At 37.1% G+C, this 23,638-nt stretch overlaps 1 protein-coding gene across 1 annotated transcript in view; it reads left to right on the plus strand.

The window, feature by feature from the left end:
• ATP10A (ATPase phospholipid transporting 10A (putative)) overlaps nucleotides 1-23,638 on the plus strand; it is a 102,826-nt gene that overhangs the window by 75,844 nt on the left and 3,344 nt on the right. Inside the window, exons 12-17 of the mRNA XM_075200115.1 lie at nucleotides 445-571; nucleotides 10,246-10,430; nucleotides 16,753-17,080; nucleotides 17,687-17,763; nucleotides 20,630-20,755; nucleotides 22,126-22,326. Of these exons, the coding sequence (XP_075056216.1) occupies nucleotides 445-571; nucleotides 10,246-10,430; nucleotides 16,753-17,080; nucleotides 17,687-17,763; nucleotides 20,630-20,755; nucleotides 22,126-22,326 (1,044 nt within the window). The remainder of the gene's footprint in view (nucleotides 1-444; nucleotides 572-10,245; nucleotides 10,431-16,752; nucleotides 17,081-17,686; nucleotides 17,764-20,629; nucleotides 20,756-22,125; nucleotides 22,327-23,638) is intronic.

Raw genomic sequence — 23,638 nt, forward strand, 5'->3', positions numbered from 1 at the left:
TAGGGCAGAGTAGGCAGCCTCTTTAGTAATTCCTGCAGTTTACAAATAAGCTGGCCAATATTTTTTTACTAGCCTGGAAACTTTGCTTTACCATTAGGAAGACTGTCGAAAGAGAAAAGCCTGAGTTTCTCTGAAAGTTACTTGCATGTCACTTCATGTCTTCCAATATAGTGGCAATAAGATATTCACAGGAATGATTTATCTAGGTTTACTTAACTAGTAATCTAGAAATTGTGATTACTTGCTTCTGAAAAACTATGTATCTCACGGTTTGCATAAATATACATCTTTGCAGGGAGCAAAATGTAAACCCATTGTTAATCCATATTCATACCATTCTTATTTGCAGTGTCTAAACAGAAACCATATATTATGCAAGTAGAGTTTACTTTGGAGATTGTACTCCATAAATAATACACATTTTAAATTACTTTTCTCTCCTAGGTTCTCAGTAAGGAGGAGTACGCTTGTTGGCTGAAATTTCATTTACAAGCAGAGTCTTCATTAGAAAATCGCGAAGAGCTACTGTTCCAATCTGCAGTTCGTCTGGAGACCAATCTACATTTGCTGGGTGAGTTTATTAATCTTTCACAGAAGACTAGGTGGAAGCTATTCTGTTAATTCTATAAGGATATACATTTTATTGCATTAACTGATAATATTCAGGAAGCCTTTGAAACAAGAGAGATATTTAGATTAGGACACTCTTCGGCAACTTTTGTTAATTATTCCCATTTAAGAGTGAGCATTCTTGGAATCATTCACTATGAGCTATGTAACCATTAACCCAGACTGCAAGATATAATTATTTTGTGATTGCCACAGCATATCCAGAGCAAGGGAATTTAGTATTTTGTGGTTCTGTTGTGCCTTGATTTGAAAGGAAGAGACTTTAATCACAACCACTGGTGGGTATTTGTAATCAAATGAAGAATTAACAATTATGTTTGGCCTTAAGCAGCATCATTTCAACAACACTGTTTTGTTTTTGTATTTTTCCTTTGTGATTGGATATAATTAAAAATATTTAACTACTAAAACCAGTCATTGATGGGAAATAAGTAATGTGAGCAGATACTGTTGATATTACATGGACAGTATTTAAGATTTAGTGCTAGCAAGTGACCTGGCATTGCCTTGTGTTAATGTATTATTGAAAGGATGCATCATTAACTGTTTTAGTGTAGTGTGTGAGCCCTGGCTGTAGAGATCTCCGTAAGAACACAAAAATGATCATTTGGACTTTGCTGCTAATGCTCAAACAGTGGCCAGTTCAGGAAAGGATTGGGTACTATTAACCTATTACGAGTATTCTGACATGGAGAACCCCTATAAAAAAAGACAAAAAAAAAAACAACGAAATTATGAAACAACGATTGGAAAATAGACAGACTTACCCTCAACCCGACGCTGGACATCTCTGATGAAAAGCACCACGCTGACAGCAAGTGATTCCAATTGAACAAGTGTTCAGCAGTGCAGGCTGACGTCATTGCAACGTCTGTCAATAGAAAAACAATTACCACCGCAGAGAAATATGTTACATTGAAGGTTGTGATGGACTAGATGTTGGCAATTTTTATTTTTTAATTTTTAATCAAGAGTCTTTGCAGAAAACACTGGATAACACTGTATAGGGGTGTGTGCATTATGCTCCCTTCTATTACAAAACAATAAAATGGTAAAGATATCATACTGCAGGTTCAATAAATTGTGAATCAGATTGATTGATAAATCACCTAATCATGGATTACTTGCTAGAGTGGCTGGGCAACTGCATAATTGGTAATTGCCATGATAGAAAATTACTTGTTGCTGCAATTGTTCAATAAAATATTGTTGGGTAATTTTCTTCTATTTATAGTCCTACTGAGGTGGCAATAACAGAGGGAGGATTGTAGTGGTAATTGTTAAATAGACTTCCCAATACTTTGCACCCAGTGATTTTACTGCTGACGGAGCCAACTGCACTGTGACCACTTGATGTATAGAGCGAAGACACCAGATTGTGCCAGAGATAGGGCTTTATACCCTATAATTAATAGACTCTGGTCTGAAAAGAAAATTATTCTCATTCAAGAAGGCTGCTTATACACAACCTTAGGTCCATTTTATTGAACACCACCAGTCTAGATCATAAAAATTGGTTGTGCCTGGGTCCAGAGTTCTGCGGCGGCCATTTTTAAATGTACTCAGCAGCCGAATGCTTTTATATTACTGTCGCCGTGTGTAAAATAATGATTAAAAGTGTATTTTATAAATAAATGTATTTTGACTGTCGTGACAGTATTACCAGGCACAATAGAATTGAATTGGTTAAGAGCAAAAATGTAATTTCAATAGGTTAATGCTAATATTTAATGTATGAGGGGTGCAGCACCGATAAGTAACCAACAAGTAGCGCCAAAAGGGTTAATTCGGTGTAAAAGTATGTACATGTATATTAAACTTAAATGTAATAAAATGAAAATGTTTCTGACTCTTCCCTGGTGATCCAGTGGAGTTTATGGTTCTTCCTGTGGGCTCTTGAAGCTCCAGTCTGGTGCAATCAGAGCCATGGGGGTTCCAAGGTGGGTAACTCCACTCCCTGGTGATATTCTAGTGGGGTTTCAGGAACAGCCCAGGTCCAGCAGTGGCCAGAGTGGACCACCTCACCTCTGGTACTGTTTTCGGACAGAGGTAAGTGGCGCCTGAGACAGGGTCCCAAGAATTATTTTTTTAGGTGCAACATTTAAAGATAGACTCCTCTCCAACCCTGGTGGCACTATGTCTAGGTTGGGAGATTTGAGTCCCTCTCCCTCTCAGCTCGTCGAAATCAGGGAAGTACACTTCCTGCTGCAACTTGCTAGAGGTGTGAAACCTTTCCAGGCTGATTCACGCGCAAGTTCCATGTTGGTGTTATTTGCCAATGTTGATATGCAGAAACTCTAGCCTAGAAATAATGGAAAGGCAACAATGTATTATACCATGCAAAATATTTTTGTGTCTTCGGATCTAGTAGCATATTTGAATTTCCACACATGTCATTTGTTTTTTTTATATGGATATGAAATGCTTATACATCGGTTTTCTTTTATGTTTTGCTTTTTTATATCCACAACATTTTTGTTTGGGGAATTTAGAGCTAAAAATACAGCATAAAGAACTGGTGATTTTTTTTTAAATTTTTTTTAGCTTGCTTAGGGATTTGAGAAATGAATATAGTATAATTTTTTTTTTATCTAAAAATATATACTGTGATTATATTTGCTGAACTGCAGTTTTGTTCAAGGTTCAGCTGAGCATTCTGTTAATGAAAAAAACAGTTTGTGTTCTAAATCAGGATAATGTTAACTGTATAGGCAGCATGATGGTAGAGTGGTTGGTATTGCTTTGTCATAGTGCCATGGCTTCGAGTTTACCAGAGCATTATCATTGTGGAGTTTGTACGTTTTTCTTGTGTTTGCGTTGGTTCCCTCTGAGTTATAACTGGGACTGATGTGAATGATTATTTATAGAGCACCTACATATTACACAGCGCTTTGCACAGAATAAAGATTAATAAGACCAGTATATGCTCCAATTTACTAAGGATTTGGTAGTGAGGGGGTTAAATTGTCAATCATAAATGCTAAAATAGATAAAACAGCTGAAGAACTGGTAAAACATTGACATCGCACTATCCTTAGCAATTTTCATAGGAAGTTGCCCACCCTCAGTGCAATGCCCTCTTGGAATGGATTTTTATCAATAATATGGTACCATAAACAATTTGTTAAAGTGCATTTTACTAAGACTTAAAATCATTGCACATCAGATCAACCAGGTATGTCCATCACCCATCTCAGATTTTTAACAAAAAAAGCGAGGATGGCCCAAAAAATATTTCTGCCAAAATATTGCGATTGTCTGACCATTAGTTTCAAAAATAATGATTTTTCAATATATTAAACTATTTACTAATCGCAGCTTATTTATTTTAGTTTATTTGTAGTATCATGGCGGGTGTTTATTAAGGAATGACTACAAAATTTGGACCCCTAAGGTAACTTTTTACCCTCCCGAATCCTGATGACAGAGCGGTATATGTGTAGCTCATCATTACTAATAGGCCGAAATCTGTGATGAGTATGTGTTCCTTTGCTGTTTCTAGACGGCTATGGTTTTCCAGTCTTGTATTTCACTGTGTGACACATAGAAAAACTTTATGCCATGCAAATTATCAGTTGCCCAGTTATACAGGTATAAAGATGTCAAGATGTGATGGGTTTCTACTGCTTGCAGACTGGTGCGGGTTGCTAGACGTTTAACTGTCCCTCCAATGCCGTCACACGATCTCTTACCATGAGATGTGGGGAAAAAAAAATCTATTCTGCTTGAATGTTGAAGTCATCCTTATGGAAGCATAAGTTCAAAGAGTTAGTGCACAATAGTTGAACTGCAACAACACCATCACTAAGGTAGTGAACAAAATTAGAACATACTCTAATTTTGATAATTAGAAATATATTGTGAAATTCAAACAGCGCTTCACTTCTAAATAGCTGCCAACTGGATTTCAATGGGAGTATGCACTAATCCCCAAAAAAATACACATACACAAAAGTAATATGACATTATACAGGCGCTAATAGATATTCTTAACAAAAAAAAAAGTATAGGGAAATATTGTATGATGATAATCCTCAGATCCTTGATTTTCCACAGGATATAAATATGATCATATAACAGAAAAAAAGAAAATACAATAGTGCAATATTGCAGGTGCTAATACACATATAAAACACATCTAAATAAAGTTTTTTCCTTTAAATATGGACGCCCACTTTGGTGGGGTACTGCCAAAAAACAGAAGAAATATAGGCACATCAGATCTATCTCTTCCTCTTTTAGGATCTTTCTTCATAGATAGAGATTATTCCTCCATCTAGCATGTGTGTGTAACCATAAATAGAGAAAAAAATGTATCTAGTGTGATATTGCTTGGAAAAATTTATTCACACAAAAAGAGATACAGAAACAATAAAATTGGAAGACAATAAATAAAAAAAAATAAAAACAAAAATAATATTCTGTACTCCTACCAGATGAATAGGATATTCAGGCAGTTGGTATTTTTCCACATGACTCTGGATTTATCATATGGTAGAAAGCCAAACAAACAACCATTCAGTGGAGGAGGTCCAGCAATATTAGAGTAATATTAATATTAAGGAAGTGGTTCCTATTGGAGGACTGAAGTATAAATTATTCCTAAGGGAGATCAGCTTGTATACACCTTGAGAAAGACCAGTGTCTTTCTCAAGGTGTTTTCCGATAAGTGTTTCATAACTACCTTAATGAAGGTATGCACAGTTATGACTAAATGGTCACCGGTATCACTTATAATGCACAGACTCACACAGTTTAAAGTGTCACAATCATCTTCCCTAAAATATACAGCAAATAAGTGGAGTGTTGCTTGTGAAGTGTCCCAGTGGAATCCTTGAATTACATTCTGATACATGAATGAATAATTTTCTGCAAAATTTAGTAAAACATCATCTGGCATAGGTATTCAGCCTGGGACTTTGCTGTGTACAAATGGGCTGTTGCATCATCAATAGCACTACAAATAACTTCACGGAATTGTTCCACAGTTCTAGTGATTGTATCCAATTTACTTTGGTCAGTATGGATCAATTGCTTATAGACAATAGTGTCGTTATCGTCCATGTCATTACCATGAAAACGTTTTTCAACTATTTTCTGAAGTGCTTCCATATCTAGGCATTTGTTACATTGATGAAGCATACAAGTTTTTGAGACTGAAGAACAAACAAGGATTTCAGTTAGGTCTCTGTACTGTCATGGCCAAAAGTTTTGAGAATAACACAAGTATTGGTTTTTCACAAAGTTTGCTGCTTCACTGTTTTTAGACCTTTTTTGCAATCTGTTACTATGGTATACTGAAGTAAAATTACAAGTATTTAAGTGTCAAAGGCTTTTATTGACAATTACATTAAGTTTATGCAAAGAGTCAATATTTGCAGTGTTTACCTTTCTTTTTGAAGACTTCTGCAGTTCGCCCTGGCATGCTCTCAATCAACTTCTGGGCCACAAACTTACTGATGACCGCCCATTCTTGCATAATCAATGCTTGGAATTTGTCAGAATTTATGGGTTTTTGTTTATCCACCCACCTCTTGAGGATTGACTACATGTTCTCAATGGGATTAAGGGCTGGGGAGTTTCCCGGCCATGAACCCAAAATTTTGATGTTTTGATACCTGAGCCACTTAGTGCTCCATCGTGCTGGAAAAGGCATTATTCGTCACCAAACTGTTCTTAGATGGTTGTGAAAAGTTGCTCTTGGAGAAAGTTTTGAAAACATTCTTTATTCATGGCTGTGTTCTTAGGCAAAATTGTGAGTGAGCCCACTCCCTTGGCTGAGAAGCATCCCCACACATGAATGGTCTCAGGATGCTTTACTATTGGCATGACACGGTCAGCACTCCCCTTTGCTTCTCCAGACAAGCGTTTTTCAAGATGCCCCAAACAATCTGAAAGGAGATTTGTCAGAGAAAATGACTTTACCCCAGTCCTCAGCAGTAAAATCCCTGTAACTTTTGCAGAATATCAGTCTGTCCCTGATGTTTTTCCTGGAGAGAAGTGGCTTCTTTGCTGGCCTACTTGACACTAGCCCATCCTCCAGAAGTCTTCGCCTCGCTGTGAGTTCAGATACAGGCACACCTGCCTGCTGCCTTTCCTGAGCAAGGTCTGCACTGGTGGTGGTGCCCTGATTCTGCAGCTGAATCAACGTTAGGAGATTGTCTTGGCGCTTGCTGGACCTTTTTGGGCGCCCTGAAGCCTTCTTCACAACTATTGAACACCTCTCCTTGAAGTTCTTGATGATCCGATAAATGGTTGATTTAGGTGCAATCTTACTAGCAACAATATCTTTGCCTGTGAAGCCCTTTTTGTGCAAAGCAATGATGACTGCACGTTTCCTTGCAGATAATCATGGTTAAACGAGGAAGAACAATGATTTCAAACACCACCCTCCTTTTAAAGCTTCCAGTCTTTTATTCTAACTCAATTAGCATAACAGAGTGATCTCCAACCTTCTCCTTGTCAACTCTCTCACCTGTGTTAACGAGAGAATCACTGACCTGATGTCAACTGGTCCTTTTAAGGCAGGGCTGAAATGCAGTGGAAATGTTTTTGGGATAAATTTCATTGTCATGGCAAAGAGGGACTTTGAAATTAATTGCAATTCATCTGATCACTCTTCATGACATTTAGGAGTATATGCAAATAGCCATCATAAAAACTGAGTCAGCAGACTTTGTGAAAAATAATATTTGTGTCATTCTCAAAACTTTTGGCCGTGACTGTAGTGGTAGAGCCGCAAGCAATAATTTTAAGTTTTGGTGAGTTTCGCAAAGACACAGAATGCATACCGCTTGCAGCAACACTAAAACACCAGGGAGGTCATAAGGAACAAAACGGTCTTTGAAAGCAAGAGCTCCTTCAAGTTTACTAGGAGCAGCCTTTTCTGTTTTGTGAATTCTTTTTCCGCCTGGAACTTTTACAGAAACAAACTTTCTTTCCAGGGCACATCCAAGAATGTCCATCATCGGCTGTACCTGATGAACGATTTATAGAAGGGCCTTCCCTTGTATAAATCGACCCATGCCAGTATGCTATGTGTTGCAGGTTGCTTTAAGTTTTCTTGATTATTTTACCATGTATTCTGTGACATTAAATTCTTTTGCAGTCTGCTTAATTGTCCAGCTGTTTGGTGCCAGAGTTAATATTTGTATTACTTCTTGTCGTGGCGCCTCTTCAAACTTTTGCATTAATTCAGACTCTGTAAATCATCACAACCTGAACATTTGCTTACTTTCTGGGGTGATTCTAGTGATGTGCTGGGAAGGGACAATATTTGAGTAAGCTTGTCTTGAATGGCTGTACTTGCCTGCTCTTTCTTTCTTTTTGGCATATGCCTCTCTCTGTCTTCTCTTTACCCTATGCAATTTCACTGGTGTACAACCTAGCTTTGTAATACTTTGATACAGCTCATTTGTTTCTGCAGGTTCATATAAACTCTTTGCCAGGGATTCAACTTCTTCTGTTGGCATATCTACGTCTGTTTGTTCTTTACAGTGTGACCGTTGGATTCTGCATTTTGGGCAAAGTTTCTGTCCTGGCTTAATAGCCACATCAGGTTGACACTTGCCATGTTCTTTGGCCCACTTCAGTGACACAACTCTTAAGCTTTTTCTGATTCCTTCTTGTTGAGACAAGTATTGATTACAGCATGTTTTCTTAAATTCCTCATAGTTTAACAGCAGTACCTTTTCATGATGGTAGCTGATTGAGGATCCAGAATCACTGGTTGCATTTGAAACTTCAGTTCTCAGACTCAAGTTATTTATTTTTTTCATCTGTAAATTGGTCCCAGCAGTGTAATCCAGTGTTTTTTGAGCAGATAGTAATATGGCAGTCAGTATTTAAAAGACTTCCGAATGTGCACTTTGGAGGAGCAGCTGCCACGATTGATCTTTCTGTCTGTCTCCCTCTCTTTCTCTGGAAAGTTTCAGTTTTGAAAGGTTTTCCTGATGGGAACCCTCATCAGTTTCTGTTATGTTTCACTTTATGTATAGGAGTTATACCATTGTCTCAGTTTTGTTCACTTTTGGGTATGGTTTTTTAACTTCAATAGTATTCTTTTTATTTTCTTCCAAATTTAAGGGATACTGGGTATGGTTTTTTACCTAGCCTGGTTTGTTGTGTAAATTATGTATGTGGGTGGTAGAACAGTAATCGAACGTTAACTTCATTATTTTTTTTTCTCCACTATGAAACAGAGTGCCATGAAAATTTGGGATGGCTAATGTTGATTTAACCTAGCGTTTTAAAATCTGTTCCAAAAGCTTGCATTTTTGCTGTAACTAAAAAAGTAAGGCAGATGCAGTAATTTAGTTTGCATTTTTGGATTCAGGAGGAAAAATTACCTCCAAAGGTCCATATTTTGTAGTGATTCCTTAATGAACACCCATGATACGTCATATAAACTGGTAACCTGTAATAAACCACAATTAGTAAATTAGTTTAATACATTGAAAGATCAATAGTTTGGAAACTAATGGTTAGACAGTAAAGATATTTGGCAAAAATATTTTTTTGGACATCCTCTCAACTAAAAAATTTTTTGTTAAAATCTGAGATGGGTGGTGGACATTTCTTTTCCTTTTTTTGGGGGGTGATCTGATGTGGAATGACCCTGTAGATATATTGTTGTGCATTCTCCGTTACATGTTAAACTTTAGCTGAGCTGCTGCTTCCCTGTAGTGGACCCTTGGCAACTGCATACTGTTTTTACTGTGGCTTCTCTGTTTCTGTAGTACATACTGCAGCTTCCAATTGGTCCTGTTACTTGCACCTATTTTCAGTGGCCGTTTTTAGAATGGTGAAAAAATAAAAACTTTTTGCAATACAATACTAGCAAAACAGGAGCCCTGGGGAAAAACTGTTTCAGCTTGCTGTTCCTTTGACTCCACTAATGGGAAGCAATAGCTAAGAGGAAATAAAGTAATTAATTGGGTATGCCATTGTAAACAAAAACATTTGTTCATCAGTGTTTACACATACTATACCTGTTTTTCCATGTTTTCTGCATTGTTTCCTCTTGTTTTCATGGTCTCCCCCATTGTTACTTTTCCTGTTAAATTTATAATTTTATGTATGTATCATCGTACAAATTCTGACTGGAATATTTGTGACTTTGACCAGTCAAGACCATGAAATCAGGATGTTGAAAGTGGAAAACCTGTTTATCTTATGATTTAAAACGTGTCCGTAATGGATTTGTTTGTTAGTGGAAACATTGCACAGCCCAGTTATTGTAAGCTTACATAAAAACGAGGGAAAAGGGAAAATAGATGGCAATAAATTTTAATAAACTTGTTTCATATATTGCATCATCATCATCTATTTATATAGCGCATAAAACAGCCTGTAGGGTTCACTGTTGCTGCAGGTGTTTTAAGAGGTTTTAGTTGGCCACACACAAAAATATAGCACTCTACACAATCTGCAACCAGATATGTAGCTAGTTTGGTCAAAGGCAGCAAGCACACCTGATGTGAATGTGTGTCAGTTCGTACATGGGAAAAAATAACAGCTAGCACTAAAGTGCTAGCTACTATATAGGCATTTTATTATTGAATACACAATGTTAAAGGGGTATAGATTTAAAATTTAAAAATGTTTCTTCTCCAGGTGCTACAGGAATAGAAGATCGCTTACAAGAAGGCGTTCCAGAGACTATAACCAGGCTACGTAAAGCGGGAATACAAATCTGGGTACTGACTGGAGACAAACAGGAAACTGCTGTAAACATTGGGTATTCCTGCAAACTTCTGGATCACGGGGATGACATACTCACTTTAAATGCAGAGTCTTTGGTAAGATTTCCTTGTCTCATGTAGCTTTTAATGTGCAAGTCCTTAATAAATGTACAGATTTAAGTAGTCTTAATTGAACTAGCCAGGGGATCTAAATTTATTACCGTAGATTTGTAAGGCGAATGTGTTCTGCAGCGCAGTACAGCAGGGAAAACATAAAACAAGGACATACAAGGTAGGAAAAATAAATGCAGACATGAAAACAAAAAAGTATGGAGGTCCCTGCTCATTGGAGAGCTCACATTCTGAGTGGAATAGGGCACAGCTGAAACAAGAGGTGAGAGTGTGGCTTAGAGTGGAGAGGGACAGCTGTGAGGGCGTATTAATGTGGCAAATTTATTGTGTATGTTTTAGGTTCATAATAATACATTTCATATATATTTACATATTGGTCTCTGCAATTTTACATTTAGCGCCGGGGAATTTTTGTTTGTTTACTTGTGGATACCTGGAGAGGATTTAGGATCACCTCCCCATTTGGCAGCTTGTTTACATTTGGGTGAGCGCTGGTATATCGTTTTATCGTATTAATGTGAATAGTATCATCAGGGATAAGGTAAGCTTTAAAAAATAGATTGTTTTTTAGAGAATATCTATACACTTTACATTTTAAGGCTGTGGAAAAATCTGATAGGGCGTGGTAGGGAATTCCATAAGTGGGGAGCAACATGGGAGAAGTCTTGTAGGCGGGAGTGAAAGGTGGTTACCAGAGACGAGACAAGGCGCAGGTCAGAGGTAGATTTAAGAGGATGGGAAGGAGAGTGTTTTGATTTGAGATGTATGAAGGGGTGATGGTGTTGAGGGCTTTGTAGGTGAGGGTGAGTAATTTGAATTGGATTCTGGAGGACACAGAGAGCCATTGTAGGGATTTGCAAAGTGATACAGTGGATGTGGAGCGGTGAGAGAGGAAGATCAGCAGCATTTAGGATGGATTGAAGGGTGCATGTATGGGTGTTGGGAATGCCAGATAACAGGCGGGTGCAGTAGTCAAGACAGAAGATGATGAGAGAATGGATATAAGTTTTTTCTTAGCATGTTGAGTAGGAAACGGGTGTATTCAGGCAATGCCTTAGTAATTTCCAGAGCGGAGGGTAGTGCATCATTTCCATTAAAAGGATTGTAGCAATGCTAATCTGTAAAAAATCTGGATTAAAGTATATATCATTTTCCACTCGGCACCCTCTCCCTCATGTGCCTGGATTTTTAAGAGAGCTAATTGGGAATAGATTTTGTGAAATGTTTTGCATTTGCCATAATCTCCAGACATTCCCAGTTTTAGAGATTTCTCCCTGAAAAATTCCGCAGTAGACTTGTTCCTGTTTTTTGTTGTCATGATCTATCCTAATACCTGCCAACAATCAAAGAGTTAAAGTATTTTGATGAGGTAAACGGACCTGTTTCTCAGGCCTGATTTCTGTCACCTTAACATTTATTTCTGAATAAATAATCAGGTTATCACAGGAGAGAACTCAACCCTTTTTATTGCCTGAAAGCTCCACAAATCCTTAAAGATTGGATAAAATTCCTTTTGACAGGTATAATTGACCTGAGTTAACGCAAGGTAATGCCTTAAAGGAAACAGAACAGATCAAAGCAGTGCTTCTCATAATACAGGTTTGTGAAAACCTCTGTCACTGACACAGTATCTGGTTACAAATGTATATATATGTATATGTGTGTGTATATATAACATTGTAACACATATAGGAAGCCCATAAGGCTACTGTCAGAGGCAGGCTAATTAGCAGTGCCTCATACAGCTACAAAGCTCTTGAGTGGTAGATCTCTGCTCAGTGATCACAGCACAAAGCTGCTAATACCTTGAAAATTGCAGCCAGTAAGGCTGACTCAATGCTAGTTGGCAAACTAAGGCAGCAGAGGGTACTTGGTCTGATCAGCAAGTTCAAAAAGGGGGATGGAGCTATGGTCCCACAACCTACAATCCCCAGGAAATTGTTGCAGTATTTCAGGACTGTTCCGCCCAACTATGACATGCTCAGATCCTCAGTCCATACCAACTCCGCTAACAATGACCCAGTCCCATGTATCCATGAATTCACTACCAAAACTAGCCGAGGAGCACCTTTTTGTCCTTAAATGGAAACATTACTTTGGAATAATCTCTTGAATATATCAAAGCCCTAAAATCCTAATCCAACTTTGTCCCTGATGGGCTAACTCCCCTATTAAACCATTAATTGAATGTCCATACCTAGAGAACCAGGAACATTAGAATTGTATAAAAGGTTTTATTTACAAAAATAGTCACATACGCATATCATAAGATATCTTATTTTCAATCCTGAATATAATCTAAAAGTTTTCCTATGTCCAAATAATTTTAACATATTTTGGAGAAGGGAGTGGTTTAAATATCGGGCCATTCAGTTGTTTATCAGATGATAAACAACGGATTGGCCTGATATCACAGTAGTGTGTACCCTGGAACAATAAACTGTTATCATTTCAAAGCACATGAAATCGTTGATCGAGATTTTCACACTGAGCTGAAAATCTCGTTCAGCAATGCAACAATGTCATTCCAATCCTGCTGTGTGTTTGCACTCACGATCAGGATCCCCATAGAGTTTACAGAGTCATTAACTTTTCAGCCGATGGTTATGATCGATGAAGAGCACAGATCTGAAGGTAAAACGTGTATAATGTGTACACATGAATCAGCATGTTGATCAGGAATTTTTTTTGTTTGTTTTTTATCAGTCGTTAGTAAAAATCATTATAGATAACACATCAGGAGAAAAATTCTGTAGTGTTACCCAGCCTTGGTTCGAGAACTAAATAAAACCAGCTATCCTTTAAAACACATATGGACTTTACTTTTTAAGTCACTTGCATATATGTGTCTATACGGACATTTCGGTGCTCAAGAGACACCTTTCTCAAGGGCTGCAATACAGTTGGTGTGTAAAGACCAGTTAATAAATAATGGAATTATATACATACATGCATAGGAATTTTAAGATACTTTCTGCACAAAAGTACATTAAAATACACCTGGTGGCATTTTAAAGGGCATGGGAAGGTGTTATCGAGGTGAAGCACTGAATATAGACAACATTATAAAGATCAGTAATAGACTACATTGTACCATTTTATAAGGATCTGTAAACAAATGTTGTAGCTATAAAAGAACCTTTAACAATTATCACCTTGTGATGTACAGTAGCACTTGGCTGGAGAGTTTAGATTTCTTAGGGCTTCAAATCCTCAAGAACCAAAATGACTGATAAAGTAGTGGTAGGGGTCCCTGGGGTCGGCATTGTGAGAAGACAGATGTCTGAATCTTGACATCCCCTGTAACACGGGGCCGTAAGAGTAGCTAGAAAGCTGAAGTGGTAGTCGTGTCAGTCGTCAATAAAAACTAATTTCATTGTTAATTAATTACTGATCTTATTACTTGCCATCTCAACAGTTTCCAGTCCAAGAACACAAAGGAATGAATGCTGAATAACTGCAAAATGTGATATATGTTCCATGTGCTTAAAGATCATGCATAGAAATTGCTAATTACTTTCTAGCATTAACAGTTGGTGGAGTGCCCATTTCTAGCAATTCATTTTTAAAAAGCACATTTTTTTTTTTGCCTGCTTGTGCTGACTTTTTTTTCTCGGAACTTTCACAGTTAGATGCTGATCTGATATTGTCAATTTAACATATCTTTATATTAAGGCAAATAGCTGAGACAACATAGCTCACTTAGCATGGGACTACACACTTTATGGGTTAGCAGAGTTTTCTATTTACTTATGGTAATGCCAGATGTTTTCCTCTCTCAAAGTACATTTAAAATGATAGCTTCATAAAAGTGATATAACACTGGATATTTTTCAATATTCAATGGAATAATCACACTACGTTATTGAGTAATACATATTGAAACATAATATTAGTTGTTTGATCCATAAATATTATCATTTATTATCTGCTTCTTAAACTGCTTCTCAATTCGAACAATCTGGCTAAAACCAGTGGCGTTCAGAGTAAAGAAGGATATTTTTACTTGGGCATTCTTGTTAGTGTAAGAAAGATGGTTTCTCCCATTGTTGGATGCATTAAAGGATGGGAGTAAAATAAAATCTAATTACTAAAGAACTTCCTGTTTTATGTGGGGTTTTTTATATAAATGTTGATTTTCTGTCTAGAATATAAAAACACCACTTTCAAGTTTAACTGCGTTGTCTTTAAAATGGCACTTTATGGCCACGTATTGAAAGCTGACAGTGTTTTATCAGTTCTTACACCTGTTAAAGGTGCTCAAATTAAATTGTGAGCAACACAAATTCTTTTCAGGACCATGTGAGATTTGTTAACTTTTTCTCAGGATCCGCAGGTGAGACGTATAATTGAAATACTAAGTCGGAGGATACAACTTTGAGAAATAAGTTGAAATCATTAATTTTTTTTTATTATGTAGATGTAGCTATGGATTACTAGCCGCACTTTTCTAATGTACTCATTTGGCAATGTGTGTAGCTTTTGATGCTTTGTCAGGACATAAACACCAGAGCCGTAACTTAGAATTCTAGCGTCTGGGGTGAGAAAGACAAATGCCGCCCCCCTAGCACTCAATTTTAACCAAATGAACCTAAAACATTCCTAAATTGCACCCCCCCCCCCTTCAATGTTGCGCCCTGGTTGATCGCCCCTGTTGCAGAGCCCTAGTTATGGCCCTGTTAAACACCAATAATAAGATTCACCATGGGGATGTCTCATAAAGGCCAATAAAGTCTGATCAATGTAAACAGAGTGGTTTCTGTTCTTGTGGTCTCAGCTGTCATCCCAAATCAGTGACATGTTGCCCATATTAATACCAGAAGATGTATAAATCAGGTCTTGCCATGTAATTTTACTTGCCTCATAATGCACTTGACAAACTGTAACTTGTCATTTTAATCTAATATAACATACCTCATGTTTTACTTTCCCTCTTCCATATTTCCCCTTTCATTGCTATTGCCTATTCCTTTAAGGTATAGCATTTGACATGACTGCACATTGAGGCATAGGGCTAGATTTACTAAGCTGCGGGTTTTAAAAAGTGGGGATGTTGCCTATAGCAACCAATCAGATTCTAGCTTTCATTTATTTAGTGCTTTCTACAAAATGAAAGCTAGAATCTGATTGGTTGCTATAGGCAACATCCCCACTTTTTCAAACCCGCAGCTTAGTAAATCTAGCCCATAGTGTTACAATTTGTTACCTACAGTCCAGCATAGACTTTCCATTCTTTGAATGTACATTAACACCTTCAGTTGTGTTGATCTACTATTTCCTTAATCATTTATAATATTCAGGTTTTTTGTCTAAGAGGATAAATAACAGCAATTTTCCTAAAGTTTGTTAAAGAATAGTTACCAAGATTCAAATTTTTAATGTCTTGTAAAAGTATAAACAATGCAGTATACTTTATTACAAAATTGCACTGATTGAATTACAGTATAATTTATTATAATGAGCCTCCTATTTATTGTAATGTTAACTATTTAGAGCTGTTGGTTATAAGACATCTAAATAATAAAATGCCCCCAATGGAATTACAGACAGAAGTCTACTTATTGGGGAAAATATTTCTACCCCACGATCACACTCTCTAAGCTGCTGAAACTTTTGCAATTAAATTCACGTTAATTTGTATTCCTAGCTCTGTTACGTAAAATAAATAATATTTTCAGCTGCTTGTCCTTTTTAATCTCCACATAGTCTGACAGGACATAGATGCATGTCCCATACAAGTGGCTGTAGTGCAGGGCACTCTACTGCCGAGATTGGGCTGTAGTTGACAGGTTCCAACCTGGTCAATTCTTCACTCAGTACATAGCATGCAATATTGAATGATTTGCAATGTCCAATTTGGAAGTGCTAGGTAAACCCGAGAGCATCATAACAACCTCTTCCGTCCTTTTTTTTCTTAGATGGCCAGAGTAGGTGTGGTCCTGGACTTAAGCATATTGCTTGTAATTGTTATCTAATGCTAGCTGGCATGCTCACAATTGCAAGAAATCTAACAATGTTGAAGAACTGAAAAATACTTAAAAAGGATAGTAAAAGGGAAAACTACATAATCTGTATTATGGAAATAAAGATTAAAGCTTAAATAGTAATCGTATAATTGTACATTTGTGAGCCCTAGCACACTTGGGGTAAACTTCTAGAGTTGCATTCATTGCTTGAAAGTAATTGTGGAAAGAGTTGCTTGTTTTTTACCCTTTATATTGCTGAAAATTTAAAGAAATGTAATCCTTTTATGCAATATGCTACAATAACAAAGCAACCACATTAAATTTATTTTATTTTCCTCCAGGAAGCTTGTGCTGCTTTGCTTGACCAGTGTTTGCTCTACGTAGAGTCTAAGATTTCAAATGATTCAAAGGAACAGTCTGCTGGGAATGTTGACATTGGTTTTACCCATAATAAATCCCAATGGTCTTCATCCACAAAGCATCAGAATCTTGGACTTGTGATCGATGGGAAAACGTTGGCTTTTGCATTAGACGCAAGCCAAGCCGATAAATTTATTTCACTGGCTCGACAATGTCGTTCTGTGCTCTGCTGTCGATCTACGCCCCTTCAAAAGAGCATGGTGGTGAAGCTTGTTCGAGATAAACTTAAAACTATGACATTAGCAATAGGTAAGCTATTGTGTGTTCTAAATTGTATAGACATGCCCACAGAAGGGTCTTTGTTTGCAAAGCTATTCACTTTGGTTACACTAAAACAGCCAACACTATTTGCGTTAAGTTGGCCACACATTTTCAAAACGAGTCAACCAGTTTTATTACAAAAAAAATGGTAGATTATTGCACAGGGTATGGCCCCTATAGTTATCATTTAGAACAGGCCTGGATAACCTGTGGCACTCCATGTGTTGTGAAAGTACAAATCCCTGCATACCCTGCCACCTATGCTATCTATCTTCTGACAAAGCATGCTAGGCTTGTAATGTTACAACACCTGGAGTGCCACACGTTGAACTGATTTTGATTATTCTACATCCGGCTTTGACACAGTGGGAAAATTGATTCAAACAACGACCTTCATCAGCACATATGAGATAGTAGTAGCAGTGCAATTATATTGTGATCCATTTGTTCAGTAAAACCTCTGAATGACCAGAAATGCATAAATTGCTCACAGAGGCAGTTAGGTGCATGGGCATTATTACGCATTTTAGATAAAACTCCATAATATCACAGTAATGTGATCCTTAAAAATTTTGTTTGCTATGGTTTTTGAAGGTGACGGAACGAATGATGTCAGCATGATTCAGGTGGCAGATGTTGGTGTTGGAATTTCTGGTCAGGAAGGAATGCAGGTAGGTTATAATTGTCTTTATGCACTTTTTCACATGAATGTTCACTCTGAATGTACAATAGGCAATTACATGATTCTTAAACGGATTCAAATGTAAAAGAATTAGCAGCAAGATTTAAAATTTGAGGACCAAGATAATTTTAAGTAGACCTTCAATTACCATCAAGATGCATTCAACTCCTAGAGCTCAACATTTATTTTACCTGTTCAAATATGTTTTTCCTCCATGTTAAGATTTTTCAACAATCATACTTAATTGTTTAGAATTTCTTTGTGAGCCAATAATTTAAAGCTGTTGCTTAGATGAGAAAAAATTAGTGTTATGGTATATTGGAATCATCAAATATGAAAGACTTTAATCAATGCGATCTTATCAAGCAGTTGTTTGAAAAGTATGATCACCCAAGTTAGATCCCTTTCATCTGTCAGTACTTAAACCAGGTGTATTGCTAATAGTTTATCATATTTAGCTTGTCCTGTATGAAAAGGTCTTTTAATTACAACTTGCAAATTGTTGCATGTTTAAGTTTCTTTATAGTGAACTAACAAGTGACCAAGCGATTGTCAATTATTTTGGAAAGAGTTACATCTAACATAACTTTGATTGACCCTATTTGTTGCACGCAGGTTTATGTGTGCAAGGTGGTGTGTACCTGTGTGCAAGGTGATGTGTACCTGTATGTGTTTATCATCTATTTCTTTTGTGTGTATGTTTTTGTGTATCCAACAATAGAATTCTGGGATGGCAATGCAGGAAGGCTTGAGGGGACCCCGCAAGCTAGTGCACGATAATTATTTTGTTAATTCTAGTTACATGCGCAGACCTATGACATTGCTACAGACATGTTCTTTCACAATTGTGATGTCAAGAGTCTGTACATGTAAATCTTATTAACAAATGTGAAGCAGCCTTTTTAGGACCTACCAGTCCACCATGCAGTAAGTACACATCTTCCATTGGTGTAGTGCCTGACATTGCTAACTCACAGAAAAGCTATTCTCATGCACTGATATTGTTTACCAGATTTAGGACACACAAAAATATTGTCGCGGTTATGGGGATATAAAGAAATAAAAACATTTATCATGTACATGTGGCTTGGTTGTCCTGTAAGTATTGTTCACTTGAATCAGAATTTGTGCACCAGGTACCCTCTCTTTGCCAAACTAAATTACATTGAATTAACCTCTCTTTACACTTCATTATACTCAATAAAGCAAATGTATTTATATTTGCATTGCATTACACCTATCAGAGCACATTCTAAACCCAGCAGATCAAACTGACTTCTAGCTGTGTGCCATTATACACTTTACAGAAAAATGTAACATCTGATTGCACAGTGTAAAAAGGCCATCTGCTCATTTCCATTAAACATGCAGCATATTCTGTGAGTGGAGCTGTAGCGTAGCACTACTCTGCATCTCTGCAACGTAACGCACATTCTGCTTATTTGATGGGGAGAGTGCAGTAGGCTCATGCTGGCAATGCATATATAGCTGAACAACCACTCCAGGTTATGTCTTTGATATGCTTTATAAATTAGCTGCTTTTCTCTATTCTTTGCTGGCTCAAAATGAAGACTTCCTGTGACAAACTTTCTCAGTCATCTCTTCTTGTTTAACAGCACTGACTAAAACGGTGATGGGCAACGTACTATATACTGTATACTTAAAGGCCCTTTTTAACAGATGGAGGGCTGCACATTATCTTTAATTTCAAGAATGAAAATGCACTCGGAGCCCCCACTTGCCACAAAATACACTCGCAATCCCTCAGATCCTACATGTACTCCCCCACATGCCCAGCTTTAAAACAAAGCCGAGAATAAGTCAGACTGGGAGCAGCTTCCTGGAATCGCCAGGAGCACGTGGCCCACGGACCACCTGTTGGCCGCCACTGGCCTAAAACACCGACTGATACAGTTGCACTACAAACACACAAGCTTTCATGGAGGCTTTCCTGTAAGCAGTAACACTGCCAAAAATGTATTTATGTAATGCTTCAAACAATTTTTCAGCAAAGATGGAAAAATGTTATACCCTGTAGTGAGCAGTTATTAAAGGAAACTTCAGTACGTTTTATATTGTCGTAGACGGCATTTCTGTAGTTGGGCTTTACAACACAGTGCATAGATGTTTAAGTTGTGTATGTTGTATTTTTTAGGTTTAATGCCAGGTAGCATGGGTACCTTTCTTCAGGTTCCTGACTGTAAGGGGCATATTTAATTGTCGCGGGTTTCCACGGCGTTGAAATACTACTGTTATTACGGTAGAAGTTAGCTGGATTTCAGCTCAGGGAGCTGTAAGCTGAAATCCAGCGAGAAAACTACCATAATAACGGTTTTTCCACGCACTATTACCGTAATAACGGTAATAGTGCGCGGAGCTCGAGATTTTCACCTTTTCCGCCGACAATTGAATATGCCCTTAAATGTCATTATAGCAAAATGTGCACCAAATATAGCTACATTGTCATTGCTATAATATTTCTGAAGGTAACCTATTTAACCTAGAAATAGAGGGATGATCTGGGAAAGAACAGCTATTAAGAAACCTGAGTGCTACACATCCAAAGACTAAAAAGAAATGAATTGACGTACAGCCTCAATAGCCCATAGTTTGAGGACTTTCAATTGAGTTTGCGTTTGGTGGAGGGTTGGTGGTAATTGACAAGAAATAAAAAAAGAATTGTGTTTTTCTTCTCTCTTTACATTTTTTTTTATATATATTTTTTTTACCCTTAAGTCAGGCATGTTATTTATCTGTAACCGTTCATTGGAAACTGTTCTAGAGTCACGGTGTTTGTGTCTTGTAGACAAATTTGTTCTGCATGTGAACACTATCTACTTTTCTGCTCCTTCCAGGCGGTTATGGCCAGTGATTTTGCTGTTCCAAGGTTTCGATACTTGGAGAAGCTGCTGCTTGTTCATGGCCGATGGTGTTATTCTCGACTGGCCAATATGGTGTTGTATTTCTTCTACAAAAATGCTGTAAGTGATAATTAAAATATTATTATATTGATCGTATGAAAGAGGCAATGACATGCTATGTTTATAATGTTGGGCCTGCATTTATATTTAATATGTTTGTTATGATTTCTTTCTTCAGTGTTTTCTAATGCATCTATTTTTAATCCTTAGATTATAGATTATATTTGACTTTTTCAGTATCATATAATGTGTAGATGCCCACATTTTTAGAATGAGAGTATTCTTAATACATAGTTTTCAAGAAGTATTAACTGATTGACTAATGTTTTAATGAGAAGAGATGAATACAGTGTATAGAATTACACGTCTGAATTATATTATGTAAATTGTTATACAACATTAGAGAAACGTAGGGTAGCTGAATGCTTCAGAAAAGCTTTGAAGGGTCACATACAGGCCAAAGGCCACCATTTGGACAGTCCCGATATATAACCAACTTCCGCCATGGCAGTACTCATTCATTTCTGTGCAACTCTCGGGTCACTCAAAGAGTATGTAACTGGTGCTATATTTTTCTCACTGAAATTCCACTGTTGACTATCCATTAATTTATATTTGGAGGATGGGTGGGGGGTTTGAGAGGAGGCACAGGGGTGTTGCCCCTGAAAACCTTTTAAAATCTTTACCTAGGTTTTAGATTTGAGTTGCACATGGATTAACACAGTTAGTAGAAATAGGTTCCTATAATTATTTTATTGTAGTTCATATGTGTCCTTTTTTTTTCTTTAAAGCAAAAAAAAAGGACACCTATGAACTACAATAAAATAATTATAGGAACCTATTTCTACTGTGTCCTTTTTTTTGCTTTAAAGAAAAAAACTAGTCCAATTAAATATTTCTTTTATTGAAGTAAACAATAGCTACTTATACATCGTTGGTATATTTGGCAATGTATGAAAAATCTTTCTGACTAAACGGTCAATCTGCTTTGCAATTTCCACATCGGCAGTTTAAATATAGATTATTGGGTTTTTTAGCACCACTGCATGCTTGAGTGATTGTTATATAATGCCTGCATGCTTAAATCTAGCCAAGTGAGTTCCCTAAGCTGCTCATGAAATAAAAGTAAATGCTTGTTATAATTTTTAAAACATCTTTTTGTATGGATGTATGCTAATGTCTTTGATTTAATAACAAACTCAACACGAAGAAACTCATTTCTAAGATTTACTTCAAACTTTGTATTTATGAAGGTACAAAGGAACTAAAATTGGACAATATGTAACTTTAGTTAATTCAATATCTGTTAACAAACTATAGATGTGGTAGACCTATGTGAACAAGAGTATGCTGCATTAACATTTTGAAATATTTGTTTTGCATGAGTGAACACTGACATTGTTCTCAATTAATTTTTACTTTCAAACTAGATGTTTGTGGCTCTCCTGTTTTGGTACCAATTTTATTGTGGATTCTCTGGATCGGCGATGATTGATCAGTGGTATCTGATCTTTTTTAATTTACTGTTCTCATCTACTCCCCAACTTGTTACTGGGATTCTCGATAAAGACTTGCCAGGTGACATGTTGATTGCTGTTCCGGAGCTCTACAGAAGTGGACAGACGATGGAGGTAAATTTTAGCAGTGTTTGGGAGTGGGGAGGATGGTTTGCATCTGAGAACTATAAATCTACTGTGATGTTATTTATTGTCAAATGCCTTTTAGAATAACATTAAGGGGTGCTCGCGACTACACGCCACTGCGTGTGTAAAGTGACCATACGGTACCGCAATATCGCGGATTTCCCTTTGCAACCCTATGGGATGCACACGGAAATCCTCGGTGTTGCAGTAACAAGGCAGCCGAGCGTAATCACGAGCGCCGGGCCGAATTGAATATGCCCCTAAATGTTTTATTTCCAATGAACTGTTATAACAGGTTAGGACATTTTTATTGATGTTACAGCCAATTGGGTGACAACAAAGTGTCCAGAAGGAAACATTGTGCAACAGGGGGATTTGACTAGCACATAATACACTCAATACATCTAATACTCCCAAAGAGTAAAATCAGCTGTAGTTGGGTCTTGAAAGTGATACAGCGGGTTACAGACATGCACAACTTGTTGAAAAATAGAAGAACATAATGACATACTTCAATCTGGGTATTACACCACATTATTATTGGTGTGTGATCATTATTTCCAGCTCCAGCTATGGAAGCATAATGGATCATTGTGGTACATCTGGACACAAGCAATAATCTGAAAGTGAATAAATAGACATGTTTTATTTCAAGTTTAAACTTAAACTACAATATAAACATACACAGGACATTTGTTCAAGTTATAAATTACAACACCAACATGGAGCACAGTAATAATATACAGCAGTTTTCTTTTAGATCCACACAAAACATCCAATCCAACTATTGTCACCTGTCTGCAATTCCACTGACTATATTAGGAAGCATACAACATGAGATTTTGCTCATTTACTTCAAACTAGCAAGTACCTGATCCTTCCGTATGAATACACAAGGATAACAGTAATGCTTACATATTTACGATCTCCTATATTCTATTTTCCACATACAAAAAAAACCACACGCTGCGCACACTTTTAGAGCTGGTGGACTTGGTCATCCTTTAACCCATCTCTACATTCTGTCTTGGTTATTTTTGACAAGGAAATGCAAGAGTGATAGATACTCACATAGAGATCATTGATCAAACTGGATGATTGAGCAGGAACAATGATCCCATATCCTTGGTCCATCTTCTGCTTTGGTAAAACGTCTATGTGCTACACATATGTCTCTCCCCATAGATTTATACGTGGTCATTCATCTCTCCTTTGTTCAGTTGTCAAAAAATAGGAAAGAGATCCTTGAGCACAAAAGCATGAAGCCAATTAGTTCTTTATTGTAGTCTATTTCACTAAC

The sequence above is a fragment of the Mixophyes fleayi genome, chromosome 2 (assembly GCF_038048845.1).
Source record: "Mixophyes fleayi isolate aMixFle1 chromosome 2, aMixFle1.hap1, whole genome shotgun sequence".
Classification (NCBI taxonomy): Eukaryota; Metazoa; Chordata; class Amphibia; order Anura; family Limnodynastidae; genus Mixophyes; species Mixophyes fleayi.